We start from the raw sequence: 23,011 nt of genomic DNA on the forward strand, positions 1-23,011 counted from the left end.
GGCTCTCATACTATGACCTTCTACCTTGATTCTGTATTAGTTCGGATGATCACATTTGGTGAGAATGCCATGCTGCCCTCGTGTGTCCAGTACCGCCACACAGAGGTACTCCTTTTTATCACTATTCTTTCAAGTATGCTGAGGCCCAGGGGGTTCTTTAATGTAGCACTTATAGTCCTGCTGTTTACATTTTCTTGCTATGGAAGTATGACAATGATATTTTGTTTGGCATTTTACTCAAAAATCAATACAAATATTTTTTTTTTTAAATGATTATTTTACATTTTAGTTTTACAATAAATAAATGCTATTATTTTTTAAAAACATAATAAACTGTATTAAAGTTCTCTACATTTTCCAATCTCCGGTGTAGGAGATCCACAAGTACTTCAAAAGTTACTAATAGTACCTGCACACTTGTAAGTAAATTGAGTTGTTGCAGTCTCCACTTTCTCATTTGAGGGGTGAAGACTCCTATGTCTACAACTTGATGTAAATCGTTTGTGAATAAGGGCCTATGAATCTTTATTCAAGGTAAAGAAAATTGTGGGCAATCCATACAAAAGAAAAAAAATGCTTGTTTTTCTGGCATGCTGGCAAAAAAGTTACAGCATATTTATACGTTTCTGAGTAAATGTGAGAAGGCAAATTAGGAATTCTGCATGAATGATGGAGAATTAATAAATAATATTGTACATTTTTCTTATTGATGAGTATGGTTTATATTAATTTATATGTGTTTGCTGAATTAACTATGGGATTGTGCCTCAAGTAGGTATCATTAGGACTCAACTGATACCTTTTCAGAAACTCCTATTTCCATTTCCATTTGATGAGTGAGGAAATTGTTAATACCTATATTTAGTCAGTGTCATCTGCTCTATACAGGCTCTTGACTTTGTACTCTCTGCTTTGTATTCAACTCAGTTTCTTGTACAACATTCAAATGCAGTAGCAGCTGTGCATGTGAATCTTTATGCACTTTGCTATGTAAGACATCATTCATTGTGTAATTTTACTAGGGTGAGCAGGTGGGCACCGATTGGTAATGGGTTGGCACCCCACTGATCATGCGCTGGACTGGATGCAGGGTACACCATTGATCAGGTCTCTCAATCTCCATTAAAGTCCATTAGTGTAGCAAGGTGATGCTTTCAATTCAGCCTCAGTCACATGACTGAGGAGCTCCACCAAAGACAGGTGGGGAGGCCACCAATCTTTGCTCTGCTCCATGCGGTATTGCATCTCTTTTAGCCGAACGCTTCTCATCTTACTTTAGGTGAAGAAAGGCTCATTCACCCCAGCCAGTGAAAGGTTGAAAATGTTGTGATACAAGAATCAGTGTAGTCACTGATATACTCATCCTTCTGGGAGTCAGACTACACAAGCTATGACACTGTTGAGGGCTGCATCACAGAGTCAAAGGCAGTGTGTATTTGTGACCCTATGTCACAACTGTATTTTACCAGAATATTGTTGCCAAATATTGGCTGCCATAAAGACTGTGTCCTACATATAGGGGGTCATTACGACCCTGGCGGTCTAATGTGGCGTCCGTACCGGCAACAGGCTGGCTGTATGGAGACCCATATTACAACCACGGGGGTAGCGCCACGGTCGCACCGCCGGGGCCGGCGGTTTACCGCCATTTTAGTCCCGGCGGTGATAATCCGCCAGGGCAGCGCTGCAAGCAGCGCTGCCCTGGGGATTATGACTCCCCTACCGCCAGCCCGTTTCTGGCGGTTTGCACCGCCAGGAAGAGGCTGGCGGTAAGGGGAGTCCTGGGGCCCCTGGGGGCCCCGTGCAGCTTTTCACTGTCTGCATAGCAGACAGTGAAAAGCGCGACGGGTGCTACTGCACCCGTCGCACGGCCGCAACACCGCCTGCTCCATTAGGAGCCGGCTCCTATGTTGCGGCCGCAACCCCGCTGGGCCGGCGGGCGTAAACTAGGTTTGCGCCCGCCGGCCCAGCGGGGATGTTGTAATGGGGTCCACGGGAGTGCGGCCGCATTGACTACCGCCGCCCGCCAATGTTGTAATGACCCCCATAGTCTACATAAGAATATAACCTGTTCAGAGATAGAACCATATTTTTGTAAATGATGTTTGGCACACAAAGGTCTTGTCAGATATTTCTGTGTATAGTATTCTGATATATAACCATTACAATACTGCCGCACTAGCACCTGATTATGTGCTTGCCCTTCCCATGTCAAACATCTTCAGTCTCTCATTTTTGTGAGTACCAATGTGCACTGCCTTGGCCTCAACATGACTTTAACTAATGCAGCAACTATATGAACCACAATATCCGGGTACATGGTGGGTAATGAGCCTTGTTGTTTGTTGGATTAGCTATGGTTTGAGGGCAGTCTGACAAAAAAGGGGACTTTTAAATCTAAACATGACAAACCTCAGAATCAATTGAATGCTCTGATTGTATTTCTGTTCTTTTAATAGCAAAAGCTAGTTCTGTACGTTTTATGAGTTGCATTGGATTCTACTTGCAAGACAATAGCCAAGTACAAGACAAAAATACATTATATAATATTTCTCCATTATTTTCTTGCTTTTAAGTTTCTCATTTGCTTTATCAAACCCTATTAGCGTCTAATAATACACTTTTTAGATATCGCCTACAGACAACATTTAGCTATCTGTTGTTTAAGCCCTACTGTGTACATACCAGTACTTCCAATGAGTTTTGGTCCAGCCAATCGTTTTCCTTAGGCTGACTTTCTTATCAATCTCATTTGCTTGCACCTTATTTCTTGTGGTTTTCCTTCTCCTGGTCACAGCTTCTTTACCATCCTTTTGACTGGATGACTTTTTTCATTCCACTGCTCCGCATTAGGAAACTATTTTTTACTTTTGCTTCCAACATTTCATTAGACTGCCTGTGTTTTCTTGCTCTTTTCTCCCTGTGTGCTGTCTATCCATCTTACAACCCTCCCCCTGCGCTCTCCTATTCCTTGTCACCCAAGGCTTGTACATTGCTTCCTTTGCCCCTACTCTGTTCTGTTCTGTTTTTTGGGGGTTTTATTTGTTTATTTGCATTCCTCCACTCCATCACTGCCCCTTTCCAGTTGTGCTCTTTCCATGTTATTTCCCTTTTTTTGTGGGGACGGGATGCACCAATTTGCGGTCAGGCTCCTTCTTCCTACAAAAAAAGACTTTGGTGCATTTATTTTTGTTTACCGTTTCAAGATGGGAACCAAACATATTAGAATAGTACAGTAAACCAAAAACAAGTATTTGAAGTGCAATAGGTCTCACATTTGCTTGAGTTAGAGCTATTGGCATTGGAAATTGATAACTGGACTGTTTTTGCTATATAAATTGGTCAACCCTGCCTCATAATTTGGTCTACAAAAATAAGTTATCATTGGAATAACAAATAGCTAAAGATACCGTTTAAAGAAATAAAAACTGTGAGCGTGCTTTACTAAACTGGCTTATCTCCTCAATTCAGCCTCACCTCCAGATTCGACTACCGGGATTCACCTCTTAAACAGAATCAAATGGATCAACCTAGAACTGCTCTGAGCGTGAGATGAACGGCGAAGACCTCCTTTGTTGGGATTGTTTTGAAAAAACAGATCAGCGTTTTCTGGTGTATGTGGAACTCGAGGTGTGGACTACAGCAGTAGGATCTAAACAAAAGGACTGTACTTGGTTTTAAGAAAGGATTAGAAATACATGGCCGGTGTGGGAACCTTCGAAATATATTTTAAAACATAACCAATTGGCCTTTAAAATAACAAGGACATCGACTGGCTTATAAGATCATGGAATGATAAAGTTTTTCTTATTTCGAACATTTCACTTGCTGAACCCATGAAAACAAGCCACCCTGCCTCAGCCACGTAAAGTTACCTCATCACTTACATGCGTTTCAGCGGTCAGCATATGGTGGTACATAGTTAAGAGTCCGGAATCCTCTGTTCGCATGAGATCAGACCCCAGCACCACCCTGTGGGCACTAACAGCTCTGAATTATTTATGTCTTTATATGTTGCGTAAAGACTACTTCAGAAACTAAGATAGAAACACATCACTAGCTCAGCTCCCCTCTAGCTATGCAACCCACAGGAGCAGGCTCCCAACAGGAGCTCGCCTATTGTCAACAGTACAGGGAACAGCTGATAATGACACACTAGTGACATCACTGATCCCGGAAGAGGCACACTGTGTACTGTGCCTACCAAGAGAAACGAAAGTGACTGTTAACCACAGAGGCTCATCTGATAAAGTCCGAATCATTAAAAACAGCTCCAGGATGTATACGCCAGCATTTGGAAAAGCTCAGAATGGAAATTAATATAAGCAAGAATTGTATTTGTTTGTTAGTTTATAACGGAGTAGGGGGATTTTATAAGGTTTGGAATACAAAACAATGGAGAATATGAACACTCGTCCTAAAAAGTACCTCGCTCCCCTATAAATGAAACACCCAAAGCATTTCTGCTCTCACACCTCCATGGAGCGTGAAGGAGAGAGACAAAAGACTGCCATGGAGCTCGAAGGAAAGACAAAGGAAACAATGTGACGGAACTGGTGCTCATGCAAAACCCCTCCAGACGGCCCTTTCCCGCAATGATAACACCACAGTTGGGTATGTGTTTGGAAAATCTTTTGGCCGCAGTTTATTGAACAGTTAGTTTACAGCATGCCCGCCCTGCTTTTATGAGGGCCATACATCATTCTGTCAAGTTATTGTTATGAGCGATAAATTTGCCATAATGCTATATCTCTTCTGAGATTAGCCTACCTAGGGTTTGTGATTTATATCGCTTTGCATTTCTGAGAACTTTAAACTTGACAATAAATTCTTGTTACATGCCGTTCATTCCTTTGCTTTCAATGAATCTCCCGTTTGGTCCTTAGCCGTTATTCCTATTTCAAGTAGGAAGGTACTCGTTTCTCTTTAGGCTTAACTTGCTACCTTGTTTAGTTCTTGTGTCCAGCTCTCCGGCGGACCCGGGCTGCGAGTGCCGTGTTTTCCGAGTACCTCCGCTGGCTGCCTTACCCTGCCGTGAGGCATCCCAAGGTAAGTAGCCCTGACACCCTGCTGCGTTGGGTGTGGCCTTTGTAGTTCTTTTTTATCTCTCCTTTCCGCCTTTCACCGCTTCTGCCTGTTATCCATTTGCCCAGCCTGCGACGCTCTGGGTGCCTGGTGTTAGGTGTTGGTGGGTGGGTGTCGTCTTTTCTTCTGCTGCCCGGTCTCCTGCAATCTTTGTGTGTCCTTTGAGCTGGGCAACCCTTTTTATCCCCCGTTTCTGCCCTCTGGGCATTCGGGTGAGATTCAAAAATTGCCAGCGCACCCCATTGGGTTATGTGTCCATTTCCTGCCCCCCCCCTTTCCGTTTCCGCCAAAACGTCCTGTTTGCGATCTGGGCAGAAAGGTTTGGGGGATGGGGTGCTTGTTCTTTGTTTTTTTGAGGGCACTTCCGGCCCCCCTTCTTTCTTGATTTTTTGCACGCCGTATTCGGCGCATTTCTTGCTCAGGGCCGGGGTGTGGTTTCCTCTCCGGCCCTCCAGAGCTCCCTATGGTCGCGGGCCTTTGCCCAAAACCCCTCCAGACGGCCCATTCCAGCAATGATAACACCACAGTTGGGTATGTGGAAAATCTTTTGGCTGCAGTTTATTGAACAGTTAGTTTACAGCATGCCCGCCCTGCTTTTATGAGGGCTGTACATCATTCTGTCAAGTTATTGTTATGAGCGATAAATTTGCCATAATGCTATATCTCTTCTGAGATTAGCCGACCTAGGGTTTGTGATTCACATTGGTACATTTGTGTCATACATCGCTTTGCATTTCTGAGAACTTTAAACTTGACAATAAATTCTTGTAAAGTCCTTTGCTTTCAATGAATCTCCCGTTTGGTCCTTAGCCGTTATTCCTTTTTCAAGTAGGAAGGTACTCGTTTCTCTTTAGGCTTAACTCGCCACCTTGTTTAGTTCTTGTGTCCAGCTCTCCGGCGGATTTGGGCTGCGAGTGCCGTGTTTTCCGAGTACATCCGCTGGCTGCCTTACCCTGCTGTGAGGCATCCCAAGGTAAGTAGCCCTGCCACCCCGCTGTGTTGGGAAGACCTCGGTCCCCTAGCGGGACAGGTGTACCCCGTCCTTCGCAAAGTATTTTGGCCTCTGTAGGTTGATCAGCCCATGTCTGATGCTCTCCCAGCCATTTTGGATACAGAATTTCTTGGCAGCCACATTCAGCTTTTTTCTTGATCTGTCCAGCGTGCCTGCTGACATGGCCCCTCTCCATGTCTTCCTGGGAATTATTTCTGACCACATCAAAGTCGCTTTCCCTAGCCGCCTGGCTGCTGACCCGAGGTTTGCCCGAATGCTTGCCAATAGTTCCCTCCTGTCGAGTTGTGCTAATTAGTTTTCCTCTAGGTGGATAATCATTAGGTCGGGTTCAGGGTGTTGTGCGGCCAAGAGCTCCCTGAGTCTGTCTTGAAAATTTTCCCATTTCATGCCCAGGAAGCCGAACCATTTCACCTTTGTTCGACGCGGGCGTTGCGCACTCGTGGGGTTGCCCGATTCTCACCATGCCCGTGTTCTGTGCACGAAAGAATGACTGATTATCCATGCTGTTCTGTGTTTACCTGTGTGTGTAAGGGAAAAAAAGAGGGTCTAGTTTTGGCTAGCACCATTCCTCCTTGTGCTACCCCCTGATTGTAGCCTTTGTAGGCGTTGGAGCTCCATCTCCCGATTGCTTTGATGCCACGCTCCGGCATGCCGTGGCGCGCTGCTGTAGTTGCCGCCCCTAGTTGACTGAGTGGGTGCCAAATTTGTTAGCGGGGAGCCCCATGCTGGTCAGTGCCCTCCTGAGTACTGCTTTGAACTGGAATATACTCAGGCTGTCTCCATTCTCGTGCTTCAGTAGTGTGCCCTGCCCCTCTGGACTTAATTGGATGAATTCCCGGGTGCTGCATACTGGGCATAGCTCGTGGTCATCTAGACACTTCAGCTCTATTTTTTCCCCTTTTCCCAGCTGATCAGTTTTTGATTTCTGTAGTAGGATTTGCATGTTTCTTTTCCCTATCTGAACGTCTTGCCTGTGGATGCATGTATCTGTAGGCCCGCTTTTTGCTGGGGCCACCAGCTCGCTTACCCTAAATGCCCCAAAAAAGGCCAATGAGAATGCTGCCTTGAATAGGGTATATTCGAAGTTCTCGTGGCAGATGTGCCTGAGGGCTCCCAGCAGCTGCCTCAGGGGACTAAATTCGATCGGGCGCCATTGGTCCCGTGCTGGCCCTTCCAACCGGCGCCACCGCTTTATTGCTGACTTTATGTAATGGGAGTTCGCAGGGTCCCTGCCCGTTGTCAGTTTGCTGTAATGAGCTACTGCTGTCAAATGTGCTTGTGCCGAAGACTTGGTTTTCTTCTGTGTGTAAGCCCATTGTATGAAACGCTCAATTGCTCTTTGGGACTCCTCGTGGTCCATAAAAGACTGTAGACCTGTCACGTCTAGCACTCTGTTTGCGTATGATGCATAACGCCTCGCTGTCTTGGGTGCCAGGGCGTGTTCTATTAATGCCGTTAGGTCCCCTCTACGAGGCCCCATAAGCTTGTGGGGAATGACGTCATCTCTTTCTCTGCTCCCGGGGCCAGGCTCCTGAACTTCCCCATCTGGAATCGAGAGAGGGCATCGGCTTTAGTGTTTACTGCACCCTGCATGTGTCTCGCTCTTATGTCTAGGTTGTTTTCAAGCTGCATAAATACCATATATCTCAGTAGTTTTAAAACAAATGCGCACTGGGATGCCCCTCTATTGATGGCGTGCACGACCGCTTGGTTGTCAGACCATAAGGTGTGTTTCATGTTTCTCAGTTGCTCCCTCCAGATGGTCAGGGACACTGTGATGGGAAATAATTCTAAAAGTGTGATGTTCCTTGTGAGGCCTCGGGCTGCCCAGGACTCAGGCCACTTTTTGGTGCACCACTTGTCCTTTAGCAGGGCCCCGAACCCTAAGCTGCCTGCGGCATCGGTGTACAATTCGATCTGTCTGCCAGACACCCAACCCTATCTCCAGATCAATGTGCCATTAAAATCTGCTAGGAATGCCTGCCATGTCTGCAGGTCCTGTTTAACCCCTGGGGTCATCCTGACGTGGTGGTGTTTCTTCTCTAACCCCTTGGTCAGCTGGGTTAGTTGTCTGGCGAATACCCTTCCCACTGGGTTTACTCTTGTGGCAAAGTTGAGTTTTCCTATTAGCTCTTGTAGATCCCCGAGGGTGGCCTTCTGTTTGCCCACTAGCCTCTTAATGTTTCTTTGGAGGTCCTTAACTTTGTCTAACGGCATGCCGGAAGTGCCTGCTATGGAATCCAGCTCTATTCCTAGGAAAACTAGCCTGGTGGTTGGGCCTGTGGTTTTATCTCCTGCCAATGGGACGCCCAATGTAGCCGCTAGGGCTTGGAAGGAATCTAGTAGTTCTTGGCATTCAGCCCCGCTGGGCTGGCCTATGAATAGGAAATCATCCAGGTAGTGCAGCTTGCCGCCCCTTGGGTGCTGTTTGTGTAATGCCCATTCCAGAAATATGCTAAATTTCTCAAAGTAGGCGCAGGCAATCATGGGCATTGTTTTGTCAAAGTAGGTCTTTCCCTCAAAACTGAATCCCAGTAAGTGGTCACTCTCGGGGTGCACTGGCAGCAGTCTAAAAGCTGCCTCGATGTCCGCCTTTGCTATCAGCGCGCCCCGCGCTTTTGTGCTCAATAAATCAACCGCGTCATCCACTGATGCGTAACCTACGGCGCAGTGGTCCGGGTCTATGCCATCGTTCACTGACCTGCCTTCTGGGTAAGACAGGTGGTGGATGAGTATAAATTTGCCCACCTCTTTTTTGGGAACCACCCCTAAGGGAGAGATTATGAGATCAGGGGGATTGGGGTGTAGCAGGGGACCCTCCACTCTCTCTAGTTCTATCTCTTTTTTGATTTTCTCTTCTATGATTTCAGGGAACTCGCTTGCTGAGCGCAGGTTCTTTGGTGTTGTGTTGTGTGGTTCGATCCTGGACGGTATTTTAAAACCTTGTTCAAAGCCTTCGCATATTAGTTTAGCGTCTTGTTTGTTGCTGTATTCGTTTGCCAGTTGCCTCAGCCTGGCTGTATCAATGGAGGCTGCTGCCAACTCTACCTTTCTCCCCAGCCAGGAAACCGTGCTGGCGTGCCTATTTCTTTTTATCTTTCTCCCTCTTGGCGCTGCTCCCTCCCCCTCTTTTGCATTCTGCTGCGGGGTGCCCTCCCCCGCATGCCGAGCACACATGTCTGAATTTGCACGCTGAACCCCATGTGCACTCGTCCTTCTCAAATTTGTAACATACTGCCGTGGTTGATCTGCTCACCTGCTGTCCCTTTCACTGTGTGTATTGTTGTCTCTTGTGATAGGGCTTTGCTTTGTCATGCTTGCCTTTTTGGCAGCTCCCGCGAAAGGGCTGCTCGCCTTTATTCGCCCATGACCTTGCCTCTCTCGCTATCATCATTTTATGCATGTACCCTGCCACATCCTCTTCGTCCCATATCTGGGTGTGCCTGCATTTTCAACCTAAAGCCTTTGTCGAAGTCAAGCCATGTCTCTCCCGTGAATTGCATCTGAGCCTTGTGTATTTTTGATTCGTAGAGCCACAGATCTTTTGCACAATGTGGGAATTTCTCAACTATTATACAGGCCATGATTCTAAATGCGTCTAGCCAGTTGTCAAAATTCCTTTCTTTTCTGACTCTGTTACGTTCTCTCCTCTCTTCTTCCTTTTTGTCAACTGTGGTTAGATCTAGGCCCTCCACCTGGATTTCTAGCAGCGTGAATATGTCTATGAATTCTTTGCGCCGTATCCTTTCTTTTACTGCTAGTGGGATCAGGCTTGCTAGCCCTGGTGCCCTTGTCACCATGTATGGTCTCCCCAGGGTCCCCCTTTTATAAGCCTCTGGGGCCTGCCCGCCTGCTGATGGGCTGAGCCGCCTGCGTGCATTCTTATCGGAGACTACATCCCATACCTGGGTTGGCCTTGCTGGTGAGCTTGCAGGAGCTGTCTCCTCCCCCCCACTGTTGGGTGATGGGCTTCGCTCGCACTTTGCTTCTGCTCTAGGTGCCCTTGACCCTCTCCCCTTTGCCCTGCTGGGGCCTGGGCCGCTCCTACATTCCGTGTCCCCAAGTCCTTTCGCCTCATGCGCCCCCCCGCTTTTACAAATAATACCGGTGCCATTGATTTCAGACATTCTTGGACAATCATGCTCACCATTGTTCGCCTTTGCTTTCTTACTGGGTCCCGGGGTCGCTGCTTCAGTGTGGTCGACCGCTTCCCTCTTGTCTCCCTTTTTCGTGCTTCTGCTCGTGTTCCGTTGCCGTTTCTTAGCCTCGGTCTGTGGTTCCTCGCCTTCCAGTGCTGCGCCACTTGCTCCATTGCCGTTGGGCTCTTCCTGTGTCCTCCCCTCGTCTGTGCCTATTCCTTTTATTTGTTTCAGGATCCAGTCCTTGCTGCGCGCTGTTGCCGCTTCTCTCGCAGCTTTGATGATCTCCTCAATGTCAAGCTCCATTATTGCCCCGCTGTTTTCCATGGCGCCTCGTTGGCAAGCCAGCTCACAGGGTCGCGTCACCCCGACTGGGCTGTCCCCTGTTGCTGTCAGACGCTCAACACGGGTCGCGTCGCCCCAAGGGCTGTCCCCGGTTGTGGCTGAGGGTGAGGTTGTAAAGTTGCAGCCAGGTCGTGTCGCCCTGTGGGCTGTCCCTGGCTGCTAGACCTCCTGGTCTGTTGCTTGCCTGGCGTGTGTCCCCTCGTGCTAGGCTGTACTGTTGTAAGCCTCCTGTCTCTTTTGCCGGGCGAGGGAGGGAGTGCTCCCCTCCTTAAAGTTAGTTTCTGGTTTGCACTCTCGTCTCTCTCTTTTTTTTTAATTTCGCAGCCGACGCGCCTTGCACCTGTGCGCCCAGCTGATCACCGGTGTTCCTGCCCTTGGGGGCCAGGGGTTCGCTGCGGGAGCGGTGTGGGCGTTTCCGCCTCCCTTCCCCAGTGTTCCTGCCCTTTAGGGCCGGGGGCTCACCGCAGGAGCGGTGTGGGCGTTTCTGCCTCCCTCCTTCAGTGTTCCTGCCCTTGAGGGCCGGGGGCTCGCCGCGGGAGCGGTGTGGGAGTTTCCCCTCCCTTCCGCAGTGGTCCTGACCTTGGGGCTTGGGGGCTCACCGCAGTGGGAGCCCTAAGACGTTTAAAGGGCTACTGTAGGTGTGGCACAATCAGTGCTGCTGGCCCACTACCAGTATTTGATTTATAGACCCTGGGCACATATAGTGCACTTTACTAGGGACTTACAAGTAAATTAAATATGCCAATTGTGGTTTAGCCAATGTCACCATGTTTAGGGTACAGAGCACCTGCACTTTAGTACTGCTCAGCAGTGGTAAAGTGGTCAGAATACTAAACCCAATAAAAACAAATTCAGCAAAAAGTGGAGAGAAAAGGCAAAAGGTCTGAGGATGACCCTGCAGAAAGTACCAGGTCCAACAGAATTTATCTTCAAACATGGTATTCAGGAGACAATACAATCTACTGTGGCCTACTGGACTCCATAAAAAATGCTCGTAGACTAGTCTTCATTTGACCTGGAAAGCTGGTGATCAACAAAATCGAATATGTAGCATAAAGTCATGTAGCAAGATTATAAATAACAGCTCATCTCTTGTGCAAATAACATTTTCCCAATTGTGTGGTCCCTCTTAACTGTCCAATTGTGAGATTCCACATGCAAAGAGCATGTTTACTAGTTTTCTTGAAAAACTTCAAGAACATTTTGACTGTGCTTGCAAATCTTTCACTTTTTAAAATGCCTGGAATATTTTTACAGCATCCCCAGTTGATACCAGACAGGGTTGAACTGTAGGCATAACAGGAGGAGATTACTGGCAGTCAGCTGACCACCACGCCGGCGATGGCGGTAGTACCGCCACCAGGCTGGCGGCGAAGACCACCATATTATGACCACGGCGGTGATCCCTCCCATAGACAGCCAATGCACCGCCTCAACCGCAAGTGCGGTCCGGCCACCGTCCACAGCGTTTGCCATCTCCAGGTCAGGGGAACACCATTCACCACCCACCATATTGTGACATAGCAGCCCGCCAAGATTTCTGTGGCGGGACCACCGCCTTAAAAATCCTGGCAGAAACGACCCATATAAAAGGAGACACTCCTCCAGGGACACAGACAAGTCAGTGGCCGGTATGGAACCCGAACTGGAAGCCCTGCCGATGCTGTACCACATGATGGGAGTACAGGAGCAGCAACGCTGGAAAAGAGGACAACAGTGAGTACAGCCACCTAGCACACAAGGGAGGGAGGGGAGAGTGACACATGCACAACACACACCACACACACATACCACACACTAAAAACAATCCACTGAAAGGAATAACAACAATAGAAGCCAGAAGTAAAAAAGATGCCAGGACAAATACCTTTGGTTCAACCACTGTATTCCGGAGGGAATAGCGAGCACAATAAAATAATATAACAATACACATAAAGGGCCATTGGCTAGTCCAAAAGTGTCCATGCCACTACTCATGGAAACGTGAGAGGCACAACTTGACTCCTGATGACCCAAGTGACTCCACTGGGCAGAGACATTGATGTGGAAGGCAGGCACCTTAGAGGGAGTTGGGGGGATGCTTTTCTTGAAAGGGGGGTCCTTGGGTTTCGGTTTGAGAGGGGGCGGGCCTTTGCTCCTCTGTTTAGGGGCTAGAGGAGTGTGCTTGGAGCAGGGGGTCAAGTGGCTGTCCTGTGACTCGTAGTGGGAGGTGTCTCAGTGGGGTGAAGGGACATGTGGGGGATTCTGAGCTGGAGGTACTGGGCTGGGGGAAGCGGGACCTTCCCTTTCCAGACAAGACAGGGTGGGTCAGTAGGTGGGAAGATGTCAAGGCGGGCAAGGAAAAGCTCCTTAGGTACAGTGGGACGGACTGTCAGAGGAGGTTTGGCAGTGGAGGTAGAGGGAGTGGTTGTAGGAGGAGTAGGTTTGCTGCATTGGATGGCCGGTGCATGTATAGTGTGCATGTGTGAGGTGGATGGCTGGTGAGTGTCTCAGTGGGAGCACTTATGTTTCTTTTGAGGAGGGGAAGACTGGGTGGGAGAGTACAAATAGGTTGTGTGCATGTATGTTGTGGTGGTGTCTGCAAGTGAGGTGGGTGTGCTGCATGTGGTTGTGATGGTGATTGTGCATGTGGTCAATTGGGTGCTAATCTGCATGTCTGCTGTTGTGGTGACTGTGGGCAAGGCTGTACAGGCGGCAGGATCTGTGACTGAGGATGCAGTGCTTTCAGGTGTGAGTGCTGATGTGACTGTGAGAGAGGAAGTGGAGGGGGACACAGTGGAGGCAGTGGCTGTTTTTGTGTGTGCTTGTTGGTCATGTGTATGCTTGTGGTGTGATCTGTGGTGCTTGTCCGTGCAAGTCATGTCTGTTGTCCTGGGTGCGTGCTGGTCTGAATATGTGCTTGGGATGGATGGGGGAGATAGCCTGGAACTGGAAACAGGTAGTTGGAGGGAGGACGGAAGAGCCAGGGACACTCGCTGCCATCAAAGAGGAGGCCAGAGCCTGAAACGGTCTCTGTAGGGCAGCCAAGCCACCATGAATGCCCTCCAGGTAGACATTGCATTCCTGCATCTGGGATGCCAGCCCCTGGATGGCATTCACTCTGGAGAGATGGATCTCAGGTCAATAGCCTCCTCAGTGAGGGCAGCAAGGCTGACTGGGGCAGGGGCTGAGGTGCCTGCGGTGAAGGAGACGCCCACCCTCCTGAGCGGGCACGGGCAACTGGATGGGGGACTACTGGGAGGGTGGTGCTGGTATGGGGTTGGTGGAAGATGATGTAGCTGGGGTGGTCCCAGAGGGGTCCACCACCACCAGAGAGCTTCCATCGTAGGAGGTATCTGAGTCAGTAGATGTAGCTCCTGCCTCCCCTGTGGTGCTCCCCTCACCCTCCAACCCACTGGTCCCCTCGGCGTTGGTTGACTCTGCCTCTTGGTTCTAGTGGGCTGCAGCTCCCCCACTCGCCGGTGCCCCTGCTCCTTTGCCAGATGATGCTAATGCACACAAGGATAGGAGAAGAAAAGGAGGGAGGGTGGGAGAAAAATAAAGGAAGCACAGGGTCAATCACAGCAATATCAGCACTTATGGCATTCACATCACAATGACTCACTGGAACTAACACTTTGCAGTAACAACCGCAATACCAAACCATTACCTGGGAACAACAGCTGAAATGTACTCATACACTACCATTTGCACTCCTACTGGGACTCACTAAGCCATGTCTGCCTGTTGACAAAGGGACAGCTACACAATTCCGAAAAAGTGACTGCACAAGGTGCAATTGCCTGGTCACACCACCTAGGCAGTGGACATCAGAGCATCACAAAAACAACGGTGAGTCAGGATGTAGGCCTCCGATGAAGATGCAATACCAGCTAATTGCCAATACCTAATGTTCATACCACTAACCATTGCCAAGCAGAACTCAACAATATTAGCTACACAGGCATTTAGGGGCATACACTGACCACAACCAAACCCCATGGCAGACAGCAGGAAAGAAGTCAACACAGCGTGTACTTAGCCCCTTGTGGCTTCTGTGCTGCCTTCAAGCTCCCATCCAACTCCCTATTGGCTACCATCAGTGTGTGGGCCAGTAGGGGGGTCAGGGTCCGATGGGCACCCCTCCCTCGTTGGTAGGACATCCCCAGCTGGGACTCGCAGGTCCTCCCACCTCTTTCTGCAGTGGGTGCTCTGCCAGATATGTACCCCCAGGGTCCGCACATCCTTGGCGATGGCACAGCATAACCCTTTCTTCTGATGGGTGCTGACAGTGGAGAACACAGATAGAAGGACACCATGAACTCCACACTGCATACTGTTACAGCAGTGGCATACCTACTGCATAGCTCCCACATTAACCTTAAACATTACTCGTACCTTTGCATACACATTGCATGCAGCATAAATACACTCCCCAAATGACACACAGTCTGCGCACACATACATCTACATACAGCCATATGGCATTCAAGGTACCCAAAAGGTGCTAACCTGTTTATCTGGAGGCCCATACAACTTTCCATATAAGGGTAGGACCCCATTCACAAGCTTCTCAAGTTCCTCAGATGTGAAGGCTGGGGCCCTATCCCCTGTAGCACCGGCCCTTTTAGGTTCCAGTCAGAGGACACAGCTGCACACGCAGTGGAGGTGTTCTTATAGTGAGAGTCAGGAATCAAGTGAAGTTGGTTACAGAAAATGGCGGTCGCATCCGCACCCGTGAACACTGTCACTGCTGGTGGTGATCATCATTGGCCCCTGTGCTCCATAGACTTCCATGTTAACCAAGGAGTAGTAGCACGGCAGTGCAGACCGCCCCCCATCATGATGCCAAACGCCGGTACCCATGGCAGCCAATTCAATGTGTTTCATGGGTACCGATGGTACACACCAAGACAATAATAATCCAATACATACTTTGGTTTGGTTGTAGACTCTGGCACTCACTCACTTAGTGCTCATACCAGTGCACTGCATTCAGATGAGTATTTGACAGAACATGTACAAAGGGATGCTACAAATCATGACATACTACTCCAACTACATCTGTGAGACCCAATGGCAAATGTATAGTATGTATCAATTAAGTAGTCGGTTGGCATCTAGAAGACAGCGGTGCAAATTACAATAATTGTTTGCGTGAATTGGATGTTACTGCACTGTGTACTCTGATGTTGTGTGTCCATCCTTCCTGTTATGACACACTTCTGATGTTTGGTTTAATTAGATACCAACCACTGCAGAGGAGGAGGAGACATGCACATGTGTACAGACCCCCAGTCGACTTGGCAGCTCTGGAGGAACGCCACATTATAATCACCTATCGCCTGGACAGGACCACAATCACTGAACTGTGTCAACAATTGGCGCCAGATCTAATTCCTGCTATTTGTAGTACTACAGCTAAACCCCCCTGCAGTACAGCTGCTGTCAGTGATCCACTTCCTGGCCAGTGGTTCTTTCCAGGTGACTGTGGGCTTGGTTGCAGGTATGTCAAAGCCAATGTTTTCAAATGTACTGAGTAGAGTTTTGGCTGCCTTGCTGAAACACATGAGCAGCTATATCTCATTCCCCCACAGTGATGATTTGTCCACTGTGAAGGCTGCATTCTACACCATGGGAAACATACCACATGCGATTGGGGACATTGATGGGACTCATATTGCCTTGGTCCTTCCCAGGACAAATGAGCAGGTCTACAGGAATAGGAAGAATTACCATTCAATGAATGTCCAGATGGTGTGCCTTGCTGATCAGTACATTTCCCACCTTACTGCCAAGTCTACTGGATATGTGCATGAGACCTATGTAGTGGGGAATAGCAGCGTCCCACAGATGATGGCACAACTACAGAGAGAAAGAGTGTGGCTCCTGGATGAGCTTGAGGTTTCACCCAGTGTATGTCACAGAATGCCACCTCGAGTCATCCTCTGTACATGACTAATGTGTGTCTTTCACTACTTTCAGGTGATTCAGGCTACCAGAACCTATCCTGGCTGTTGACACGTGTGAGGAATCCAAGGACAGGGCCAGAGAATCCTTTCAATGAAGCACATGGTCGGACCAGAAGAGTAATTGAAAAGAGCTTTGGCCTACTGAAAGCCAGGTGCAGGTGCCTACATATTTCTGGTGAATCCTTACTCTACATCCCTGAGAAGGTCTGTCAGATATTGGTGGCCTGTCGCATTCTGCAAAATTTGGCCCTCAGACGCCATGTGCCATTTCTGCAGGAGGAGGGGGGAGACAATGCACTTGTGGCAGCACAGGACACTGAAGACAGTGATGAGGATGGGGAGGAGGAGGATGTGGGCAACAGGACACATCTAAGACAGCAGTACTTTCAATGACACTCAGGTAAGGCTGTTCTTCTGTTCATTCCTCCATTACAACTTTGTGCTGTGTGGCTGCTGTGTTGTGCCAAGCACAATGTGTGCATTAATTTACCTGACACTGTTCCATCTGTGGTCAGTCTTGCCAGTGGCATGGTGATAGTGATCAAGCTTATTCAGCCTATGCAATGTATCAGTAGTTAAGCGTCCTCAAATACATGCCCACTGCTAAATTTGTCCTCATTACGTGTAAGGTGAGTTACAATGTGTCTGCACAACCGCTTTGTGACTTCATTTACCCTGGCAGTGTTGCCCAGACTAGGTGGTCGAGAGGAGGGATTGGCATACTGACTACATGGCATATCTAATACTGTGGTATCTTGTGTGAGGGCCTGAGATGAGTTGTTTCTCCTCACTTATGGTGTTTGGAGTTGTATACTGTGCAAATTTCTGGGTTGAAGTGATCAGCTGAATGTAGGCTGTTATGTTACAGGTTACAGGGGCTCATGTTGCTCCACATCCTTTACTGCTCATTTGACTGTCACTAATGGTTTCCCTTTCTGCAGGTGTTGGTGTGGTCACGTCTGTGAACTCCTGTGATACCTACAGACTGCTTTCGCACAGTTTGGTGGATGGTGACTCATGGTATACTCTCACACTGGTTATGTGTACCCCAAACTGACTGTCCATTGGCTGGATTCACACTTTATGTTACATATGCACAGTATACCACAGGTCAAGACATTGCATATTGTTGTAATTAAAGCACAAAACCTTCAGTTGTGTTAAAATGTGTTTATTGAATTGACAAGAAGGAAGCGATAGTGCAAAAGAATGGGTTGATGGTGGACGAAATCTTCAGTGTAGTGGCCCAGTTGGTTTGTGGCACAGGTCCAGTATCCATGGGGCCATAGGAAAAGGAGCAATGGCAGTCCAATGTCAACAAGATGTCTCAGTGGTACACAAGGGAGAGATTTAGGAGGGACTCACTTCCTGGCAATGGTTTTGGTCTTGGCTACAGTCTCTGGTGTCTCTCTGGGTCACAGGGAACATTTGCAGGGTGGTACTTCTGCTGCAGAGGGAGAGGTGCTGGTGGCCTGGAAGACGTGTGGCAGGTCCTCCTGTCCACTAGCTGCAGCAGATGTGGAGGGCTGGTCAGTACACTGGCTAGTGGAAGGGGCCCACTGGTGTGTTGTGTACTCATGCATGATGGTAGCCATGTCACTCAGCACCCCTGCAACGGTGGACATGTTGGTATTTAAGGCCTGCAACTGCTGCATAACCTCCTGGTGGTGTTACCCCGGCAGCCGCTGATTCTCATGCAAGACAGTGAGAACCTGGGCCATCCTGTCCTGGGATTTCCGGTATGCTCCCAGGACATGTGTGAGTGCCTCCAGGGCAGTCAGTTCCCTGGGTTGGGCCACCGCCTGGCACACAGCTATCCTCCCACTGGCCCTGGCTCCCTGTGCCTGTGTCCCCTGAACTGTGTGCCCACTCCCTCTGACACAAGGACCTTCATTGTCTTGCCTGTGTGGTGTCGACTCGGGTCCCTGTACAGGTGGGCACACTGTTGATTGACGTGTCCTGGGGACAGAGGTTTGGGGACATTGGGTGGCTGCTGGTGCATTGGAGTCCGATGTGGGGTGCCCTGTGGTGGACTGGGTGTTGGCTGTCGTGTCCGGCTGACCAGTGGTCCCAGATGGGCCGGGGAGATCATCCAGATCCAGGCATCCAAAGTTGCTGTCATCACTGGAGCCTTCTTCTGGTGGAGGACTGGGTTGTCGTGGCATAAGCAGGCAGCTGACATTGGCTGGGGTACCTGTGGACATGTATGTGAATTGGTACAATCGTTGTCAGTTACATATTCAGCATTTCTAGCTTTCCCTATGGGATGGGTGTTGTTCTTCCACCTTTGGTTTGTGTATGGTGATGGATTGTGAGATTGGTAGTGCTACATGCTGCTCATGCATTACTGATATGTGTGCATGCTGAGCTTGGAGGGGTGTGCTTGCAGTGAGTAGGGCATGCAGGGGTACACAGTTGAGGGTGGTTATAGGGATGGTTCTGTGTTTGAGATGGAGTGAGGTGAAGGAAGTCAAGGTGACAGGGTGACATGGCATGCAGGTGTAGGTGGTGGTGGGGTACTAATGGTGACTTACCAGTGTCCAGCTCTCCAGTGATTCCAGTGAGGCCCTCTGGATGCAGAATAGCCAAGACCTTCTCCTGTTGCCAACTGTAGGGAAGGTGGTGTGGATCCACCGCCAGTCTTCATGACGGCAATGTGGTGCCTGGATGCCATTGCACGAACCTTCCCTTGTAGGTCATTACACATCTTTCCTATGTCGTCCCTTGTGCATGGATAGGTTCCACGGAGTTCACCTTGTCCACGATCCTCCACCATAACTCAATTTTCTTGGCAAAGGATATCTGCTCGACTAGTGCACCGAACAACTGTGGCTCTACCCTTACGATTTTGTCTACCATGACCCGCAACTTCTCATCAGTGAAACAGGAGTTCTTTTGTGGGGACATGCCTATTGTGTAGTGGGTGTAATGTGTGTGTTGGGCAGAGGATGGAATGTTTTGTGGGGATGCAGGGTGTTTGTGTATGTGGGATGCTGTGGAGTAGTTGTGTGTTAAGTGTTTAGGTATGGTGTGTGGTGTATGATGCGTGAAGGGTGCATAGGTGGTTGTGGTCTGTGTGTGCAGTGCAGGAAATGTTTTGGCTGGCAACGTGCCACTAATTTTTGTGTTTGCAAAGGCTTGTAGGTTGTGTGGGGTTGTGTTTTATAGTGCTGTTGGTGGGCGTGCATGGTGTGTGTACGTGTCAGGTGTGGATTTTTCAATCTGGCCAATGTTACCTTCTATTATTGTGGAGTGGCAAATCGACCACAGTGGTCCACACCGCCAATGGGTAACCACCGTTGAGTGACTGATGTGGTGATTGGTAGGTCATAATTTGGAGGGCGGTGTGTTGCAGGGAGGGTAGTGGGTCCGACTGTTTTATGCTGTCATTTGGTCTGGTGGAATTGCTGTTTTGGCTGTTTTCTGGCAGGTTTGTGTGTCATAATCTGGTGGGTGGTTTGCTGCCTCCACTGCGGTCTGTTGGTGGCCATCACCACGACAGTCTTCTGAAAAGTCCTCCAATGTCATAATGATGGCCTATGTGTTAGGATTGATCTACTCCATGTAACTCCTGAAGAAGACAAATATGTGAAGGTGGATTGCTCAAATAAATCTCAGCCACCGGTAACTACTCTGAACTGCAAACCAGTACATTGTTTTTTGCCTACCATGCCACCTTAGATAAGAACCAACTGTCTGCAAATCAGGAAGAGATGGGGAAATTTCAGCTCGAACTGCTAGGCCAGGTCCCCTCTATACAGAAGCATAAGCTACCCAAGGCCAGTTACAGCCTTCGTGGGTATGCTCAGTAGAATTCATCTTGAGGTCTGTTGCACAATGAGAACAGGACACGTCTGAACAAATCTGTTACACTTTAGTATCACAATGAGGAAAAAAGAGTGATGGGTGGGTTGCTTGAATAAATCCCAGCCACTATTATAACTCTGGGCCAACTCTACCCCCTTGGTAGCTTGGCAGAGCAGTAGGCTTAACTTCAGAGTGCTAGGTATAAAGTATTCGTACCAACACACACAGTAACTCAATGAAAACACTACAAAATGACACAACACCAGTTTAGAAAAATAGGACATATTTATCTAAACAATACAAGACCAAAACGACAAAAATCTGACATACACAAGTCAAGTTATGAATTTTTAAAGATTAAACTCAAAAATAGCACTTAGAAACACAAAATGCTTCACTGAAGTGTTAACACGGCATCGTGATGGAGTCGTTCCCAACAATCCGGCACCAGAGGCGCCGGACATGGAGTCATGTAGACCTCCAGGTGCAGTACCTTTGGTGAAGAGTGAAAACAAGCCGATGCGCGAAGTCGGGGATCGCGGCATCTGTGCGAAACGTTGAATCCACGCTCTTCGAGCGGCGTCGGTCACGATGTGATGTGGACTTCGGTAGGGCTGCAGCGATGTCGGGCATGCGAAGGTCGTCGCATTCCAGCGAAGATCACAGAGTCGTTCACCGGATTCAGCAGCGGCGTCGGTATGGCAGTCGTCCGAAGTCGATTTCCTTGAATTTTCACCAGCTTTCCTTCGCCCCAGGAACCTCAGGCCCTGCCCCAGTTAACCTTGCAGCCATGAGTGAGGAGGCTATTGACCTCCTGAGATCCATCTCTGTAGGGCAGTCAACCATTGCAAATGAAATCCAGGGGCTGGCAGCCCATATACAACAACCTAATGCATTCCTGGAGGGCATTCACACTGGATTGGTGGCCAAAGAGATCAATCCTGGCTCTGGCCTCCTCTCAGATGGCAGCCATTGTCCCTGTTTCTATCATCCCCCCTCCAACTTCTTCTTCTCGGTCCCATTCTCCTCTACCCCAACCCATCCCAAGCACACATACCGATGAGCATGCACAGAAGACAACACACAAGAGTGGCACAGGCAAACACAAGCACCACACTTCATCCCACAAGCACTCACACAAACAACATACAGTTGCAGACACTACAACATCCACTGCTCCACTGTCTCTCCCTCCTCCCCCTCCACCACCCCCCTCCTAGTCACGTCCACACTCACACCTGTATGCACTACATCAGCATCCACTACCAGCATCTTCACCACACCAAGCACAATACACACCACACTGGCAGACACCTCCACAACATCCATGCACACGTCCCCTGTGTCTTAGCCCACTGTGTCTGTCCCCCCTCCTAAAGTACACAAACACAAGCACTCAGACACCCAACAGCCATCCACCTCACAACAGCATACAACCCATATACCTGCACCAAAATCCAGCAGACGTACACCTCCAACAACCACTCCCTCATCCTCCACTCCCATTACTTCTCCATCTTCCCACCCTAATGTCCCCAAGAAACTTTTCTTATCCACCATTGACCTCTTCACTACTCCCTCCCCCCATCCTGCACGTATGGCTAAGCTATCACAAACCCAGCCAAGCACTTCAGCCACACAGTCCATATCCCCAGTTCCATCCGTACCTACTCGTGATGGAAAGGATTCCAGATCACATATCCAGAAGGGGAAGGAGCATGCACATGCAGGGAAGAAGTGCAAGGAGCCTGCACCAGGAGGCAAGAAGGACCAGGAGCATTCACCAGCAGGTGTCACAGAGCCCCCACCTCCAAGCATGGTTGTGCATCCATCAGAGGGTAAAGGGGATGTGCAGCAGCCTCCCACCACCACCACCAGCACACTGCATCCATCTGAGGGCACCGGGGATGTGCAGGAGCCTCCCACCACCACCACCAGCACCACCACAGTGCATCCATCCGAGGTGAAGAGGATGTGCAGGAGCCTCCAACCACCACCACCACAGAGGAGCCGTCACTGCCGGTGAACGCAATGTGATCCTGCCTTCATGGGCTGCTGTGTGGGCTGTCCCCTCCAGAACCAGTGTGGGAGACACCCACTTGAGAGAGTGTGTGGCCTTGCACTCCCCAGGACCAAGCACAGCGCTTGATGCCCCCTCCAGAACCAGTGGGCAAGTCACCCACTTGAGAGACTGTGGCCCATCACTCCCCAGGACAAAGCACAGGGCATGTTGCCCCATCCATAACCAGTGGGCAAGTCACCCACTTGAGAGACTATGGCCCATCACTCACCAGGACAAAGCACAGGGCATGTTGTCCCCTCCAGAACTAGTGGGAAAATCACCCACTTGAGAGACTGCGGCCCATCACCCCCCAGGACAAAGCACAGGGCATGTTGCCCCCTCCAGAACTAGTGGCATGTCACCCACTCCAGAGACTGTGGTCTTGTACTCCCCAGGACCAAGCACAGGGCATTTTGCCCCCTTCAGTACAAGTTGTCTTGTTTCTGCATCTTCTGCATCTGGCTGAGGTGTCACCCTCCCCCTGAGGTGCCTGCCTATTTGCCAACTGATGCCCCTGCAGTGTTCTCTCCATATTGATGCAGGTGACAAGTGGGGCCTACGTGACCTGAGGACTGGGCAGTGTCCCTTTTTCTGTACATTTGTAGATATC

General features: G+C 49.2%; 1 protein-coding gene across 1 annotated transcript; it reads right to left on the bottom strand.

Moving 5' to 3' along the window:
- Positions 1–6,776: 6,776 nt before the first annotated feature.
- Positions 6,777–7,577, bottom strand: LOC138293954 (integrase/recombinase xerD homolog). Its single transcript, XM_069233221.1, has one exon. The coding sequence runs from the start codon at positions 7,575–7,577 to the stop codon at positions 6,777–6,779; it is 801 nt and encodes a 266-aa protein (XP_069089322.1).
- Between the last annotated feature and the right edge of the window lie 15,434 nt (positions 7,578–23,011).

Source organism: Pleurodeles waltl, chromosome 4_2 (assembly GCF_031143425.1).
Source record: "Pleurodeles waltl isolate 20211129_DDA chromosome 4_2, aPleWal1.hap1.20221129, whole genome shotgun sequence".
Taxonomy (NCBI): domain Eukaryota; kingdom Metazoa; phylum Chordata; class Amphibia; order Caudata; family Salamandridae; genus Pleurodeles; species Pleurodeles waltl.